Genomic DNA, 5886 nt, shown 5'->3' with positions numbered 1-5886 from the left:
GACAGATAATTTTATGATTTACTCAGTCCTCAAGTTACCAGTTAACAATTGTAGATAAGAAGAAAATGAACAAAACATTGCAAATAAATTTTTCTTTATTTGCATCTCAGCACAAGAGATGATCATTTCCTTCATCAAAATTTGCAATGTCTCTAGATTGCTATTTGCAAGGCACACCAGATTCAGTTCAGCTGTCTAGGAAAATGCAAGACTTATATGATGGAAAGCATGAAGTCATTAGCAAGGCTCAATTGCTTGTTTATTTTTAGAGTTGTAGATTTTTTAAGGAAACATGCTTTGGGGTTTTGAGTATTGAATATACACGATCTTACAGTAGCATGTTTTAACAAACCTTAAGCAGTGACAATAGAAATTGAAGCATTCAATTGAAGATGAACGGTGTCTTGCAGAGCATATTTACAGTTATTCTGACAGTGGAATTTATAATTGGCAACATTGGGAATGGAATCATAGCTGTGGTGAACATCATAGACTTGGTCAAGAGAAGAAAGATCTCTTCAGTGGATCAGATCCTCACTGCTCTGGCCATCTCCAGAATTGCACTTCTGTGGTTAGTATTAGTGAATTGGTGGTTCATTATGTTCTCCCCAGGGAAATGGATGACCGAAAGAATGGTTGGGATACTACACAGTATCTGGACAGCATTCAACCAGTTTAGTCTCTGGTTTGCTACAAGTCTCAGCATCTTTTGTCTTTTCAAGATAGCAAATTTTTCCAACACTATTTTCCTTTATTTTAAGGTCAGAGTTAAAAAAGTGATGGCAGGGACTTTGCTAGTGTCTTTGGTTCTCTTATGCTTAAATATTATAGTAATTAATGTACCTGAGAACATTTCCATCCTTGAATATAAAATAAATATGTCTTACAGCTTGAGTTTGAATAACACACAGCCTTCCGTGCTGTTTTCATTTGCCAACACCATATTTGTGTTCATACCCTTCGCTGTGTCGCTGGTCACTTTCCTCCTGCTCATCTTCTCCCTGTGTAAACATCTGAGGAAGATGCAGCACAGTTCCCAAGGAAGCAAAGACATCAGTACCAAGGCCCACATCAGAGCCTTGCAGACGGTGATCGCCTCCCTCCTCTTGTATGCCATTTTCTTTCTGTCTCTTGTTGTGAAAGTTTGGGGTTCTCTGCTTCTGGAGCGAAAGCTGCTGCTTCTGATCACACAGGCTGCAAGAACTGCTTTTCCCTCGGTGCACTCCTATGTCTTGATTCTGGGAAATTCTAAACTGAGAAAGGCTTCTCTCTCTGTGCTGCTGTGGCTGAGATGCAGGAGCAAAGACAGAAACCCAAATGTACACAGAGCTGAGGCTCAGTTATGTGGATCATCTTGCATATCTTAGAGGAAAATTGGATTACCAAAATTTATTGTATTTATAAATTTTCAATTCTGAATGTTATAAAATGGTATGTTATCTTTTAAACTTACAAGGTAGTGGTTTGAATAGGTGCTATCTAAGCCTTTTATAGTCTTTGTAGAAGATATTCAACATATTTGTTAGCATCTAGATATAAAAATTATATAAATGCAGATCAGTTGAATGCAAGAAACGATTATTTCAAACATCACTTTTATACCAGTTATTCCTTTTAAATATCTCAGAATGAAAAATTTAAATGTAGGATATATATTTACACATCTTCTTTAAAGGAGACTGTTAAATTTTTTATACTGTACTTCTTACTTTTTTTTCAACTTGTCACAAGCTTGGATGATCTGAGAAGAAACTTCAACTGAGAAAATACCTCCGTCCAGTTAGACAGTTGGCAAGCCTGTGGAATATTTTCTTGATTGATGGTTGTTATGGGTATGCCCAACTCACTGTGGGTAGAGCCACCTCTGGGGTGGTGGTTCTGGGTTGTATAAGAAACCAGACTGAGTAATTCATGGAGAACAAGCCAGTAAGCTGCCCTTCTCCATGACCTTTGCAGCAGTTTCTGCCTCCTGGTTGCTTTCTCGACTCCCTAATTTCCCTTCAAGATTGACAAAGTTATGAGTTGAAATAGGCTCTTTCCTCCCAAATTTGCGTTTGGTCATGATGTTTATTACCCTAGTAGACAGCAAACTAGGATATATACTTAATAATATTTTTATATGTGAAATGTGTTTACATATTATATAAGAAATGACATCTAAGATATGGATTACTAGAAATACAAAGGCTGTCCATCATTTAAAATATAAGATTCAACTTACAAGTTTCAAACACGCTATTACGTCATGTGTCTACATTTTACTAGGTTGAGAAAAAACAGGTTGTCATAGGAACAAGAGTTGAGAGTAAGTTATAAGTAACCAACATGAAATAAATGTGGATTGTTTCATGTGTTTCCATGTTGTTAGGATTGATTGAAAAACACAAACAAAAAAAATAAGTGAATTTGTAAAGAAGGTAAAATGTTTTAAAATAATTTTTGTGCAAGAAAGATATGAAGAAGGAAACATTCCCTATGCTCTGTGAACAGTGCTGTTTATGTATAAAGGAAGATAGGTATTGCATATTTTAGGAATGAATTTTACTTTATACTTCATTTAATAATGAAATTCTTCAAGTTGCTGTTTTTTGGTATGGCTCTTTGTTCTCTTTATATAATATTTTCATTAATTTATATGTTTAAAAAACTATAAATATCTATTCTGCCCTTGATCTGACACAAAAGCTCAAAAAATTTCAGTTATTTTTTTTGTCCATTTATTGGGAAAGATTTTAAGAAGAAACATCACATAATTTAAAGTGTATGTTTTCAATATAAAATAAGATGCTTTAATACTTACACAGCAGGTAATCTGTGCATTTCATACCTTTCATTGTCACATGGCATGTGAGGAAGCTAAGATTCTGATAATGAAAAGGCTTAGCAGGACATTAAATTGCTAGCATTTTCATATTTTCCTTTCTTCCCTGCAGTGCCTCTTATATACTCTATCATTGCCTTCTCTCAAATTCATGAACAATTTTAATTGTTTTATATACATATATATGTATATGCAGATATATGTATATATATATATAAGCACATACATGCTTAAATTATGTAAATACAGTATATTCAGTTACTATAATATCACTTATGTATATATACTTTCAGGGAAGACCTCTTCATATTAGATAACTTAATTAGGGGTTACTCTCTTAGGAAGACTATTTTCTTTTTTTTTTTCCAATTTATTTTTTATTTTTTTAAATTAGTTACAGTTTGTTAACTTTGTATTCCTGCTGTATCCCACTCTCTCTTTCCCTCCCAATCCTACCCTCCCTCCCTCATCTCCTCCCTGTCCCTTTTCAAGTCCCCTGACAGGGGAGGACCTCTTCCCCTTCCATCTGATACTGGGTTATCATGTATATTCAGGACTGGCTGCAAAGTCCTCCTCTGTGGCCTAGTAGGGCTGCTCCTTCCTTGGGGGGTGAGGTCAAAGAGCCCTGTTCCCTTTACTAGGGTACCCATTTGACTATTTTCACCCACAGTTGCTTGTAGTCCTTTTTCTTGGGTTGGGGTCCTTCAAGAATTCCTTTTTCCATGGTAGCTTGTCTATTGGTATTGTCCCTGTTAAGACCTTGTTTAAGAAGTTGTTTTGAGAATTCACAATATAACTTTCTTGACATTTCTAGAAGATTCACAGTAGATTTCCTGTTCTTGGTTTTCTTCCCCCTTTTCCACAGTGTTCCCTGAGACTTAAGTGCAGGAATTGTGTTGTAAATACATCAGTTAGGACTAGGCACCATGAATCACTTCTTTTCTGCCTTTTGATCTGTTTTGTATATTGGTAATGGTTTCTATCTTTTGCAAAGAGAAGTTTGTTTTTTTGAGTAATGAGAGCTGCAGTTTTCTCTGTGTATAAAGATACATCTTTAGCATGCAGAAGAAATTATGTTAGCTTCCACACTTTCTTTTTTCTCTGTTATGGGGGAAAGGTTGTAAGGGTAGAGGGCCAGTACAAAGGGAGGAGAAGATAAGTGGGATTGGGACCTATAATGTGAAATTCGCAAAGAACCAATAAAAAGTTTCACTAAAATGGAGAATGAACTGAATGACTGTTGTGAATCCAAAGGGTTTGTGAGTTCAAATAAATGTATGTTTATGGTATAGTATGTTTGTTGACACCTACATTGATCTTTATAAAAATAAGTGATAAATACTATCTCAGGAAAAAAATGGAAAATATTTGGTAACATTTTATGTGCTACAGTTGAGCATTTGTTTAAAATATTTGTTCAGTGTACACGTGGCTTCTCAAATGAAACTTACATTAAATTTTTTAACAGAGGAAGTGTTAAGGGGATATACAAGGTCATATGATTGCCTTGTGTCTATGCTGGAATTATCTAGTATGACTTTCCCAGTACTCAAATAACGGGGCTAATATATGCAAATAAAAATGAGCAAAATGAGGCAATATCCTTGTATTCTATTTGCATCTTAGTATAAGAGAACTCAGCATTTCCCTCATAATTTGCAAACATTTCTAGGCTGTTACAAAATACACACATCATCAGTATGACACTCAGTTCAACTGTCTGAGTGATGACAAGGCTTTCATTCCAATGTATGATGTTATGAGTGAGACTTGATCGGTTGTTTGATATTATCCATGTGAGTTGTCTAAAGAGCAGGGAACGAGGCCTTTAGAACAGTTTAGAACATTTTATTATATTAGCAAGTATATATTTATATTAGCAAGTATAAAGCAGTGATTTAAGAGACTGGGCATTCACTTGAGGAAGAGCTGAGTCTAGCAGAGCCCATTTACAGTTATTTGGAATCTTTGAAAATGGATTTATAACATTGGTGATCATGGACTGGGTCAAGAGAAGACAGGTTTCATCACTGGATCACACCCTCACTGCTCTAGCTGACTCCAGGATCGCTGTGCTTTAATTAGTATTACTGAATTGATGGCTATCTGTGATCTCCCCAGGGACATGAATCACTGACAAAAATGGTTAGAATGTTTTGTAATATCTGGACAGTTTTCAGTCATTTTAGCAACTGGTTTGCAACAAGTCTTTGCATCTTTTATTTTCTCAAGAAAGCAAATTTTCTCAAATTATTTTCATTCACTTTAAGGTTAGAGTTATAACAGTGGTTACAGTGTCACTGTTGGTGTCATTGGTTCTATTGTTTTTAAACATTATAGATATGAATACACAGTTGAATATTTTGATAGCCGAATAAAAAGTTAACATGTCTTACAGCTTGAATTTGATGTGCACATATCTCTACAGACATCTTTTCTTTGTCAGCACTCTAGGTTCTTATCTTTTTGTGAGTCACTGGTCACTTTTTTTTCTTTTTGTCTTTGTTTTATTTTTTAACTTTTTACAATTTATTCGTTTTATATCCTGATTGTAGCCCACTCTCTCAACTCCTCCTGTCCCACCCCCTCTCCTCCTTCCTCCCCATCCCCTTCCCTACTGGAACATAGAAAGATGTTACTGGGGACACAGAAAGACACTGAGAGAACAAGAGCTCCATAAGGAGACAAACAAAGCTAAAAAATCTGAGTTCAGGGGCTCCTGCAGAGACTGATACACCAAACAAGGATCATGCATGGAAAGGACCTAGACCCCCTTGCTCAGAGGTAGCCAACAGGCTGCTCAGTCTCCATGTGGGTCTCCAAGTAAGGGGAGCAGAGGCTGCCTCTGTCACGAACTTGGTTCACTGGTCACTTTTCTTCTGCTCATTTTCTCCTTATGGGAACTGAAGAAGATGTTGCATGGTGTCCAAGGATTCATTGGCACCACTGGCCACATCAAAGCCTTGCAGACAGTGAGTGAGACTTTCCTCCTCCTCCTGTATGTCATTTTCTTTCTGTCCCTTGTTAAAATTTGAAGTTTCTGGAGAGAAAGCTGCTGCTTTGTT

The 5886-nt window shown here is 36.2% G+C and overlaps 1 protein-coding gene across 1 annotated transcript; it reads left to right on the top strand.

The window, feature by feature from the left end:
• The first annotated feature begins 392 nt into the window (after positions 1 to 392).
• Positions 393 to 1367, top strand: LOC110543061 (taste receptor type 2 member 116-like). The gene has a single exon (XM_021629506.1). It carries the CDS (start codon positions 393 to 395, stop codon positions 1365 to 1367), a length of 975 nt encoding a protein of 324 aa, XP_021485181.1.
• The last annotated feature ends 4519 nt before the right edge of the window (positions 1368 to 5886 follow it).

The sequence above is a fragment of the Meriones unguiculatus genome, chromosome 5, assembly GCF_030254825.1.
Source record: "Meriones unguiculatus strain TT.TT164.6M chromosome 5, Bangor_MerUng_6.1, whole genome shotgun sequence".
Classification (NCBI taxonomy): Eukaryota; Metazoa; Chordata; class Mammalia; order Rodentia; family Muridae; genus Meriones; species Meriones unguiculatus.
The sequence above is the reverse complement of the archived record's forward strand: the minus strand, read 5'-3'. Positions and strand labels throughout refer to the sequence as shown.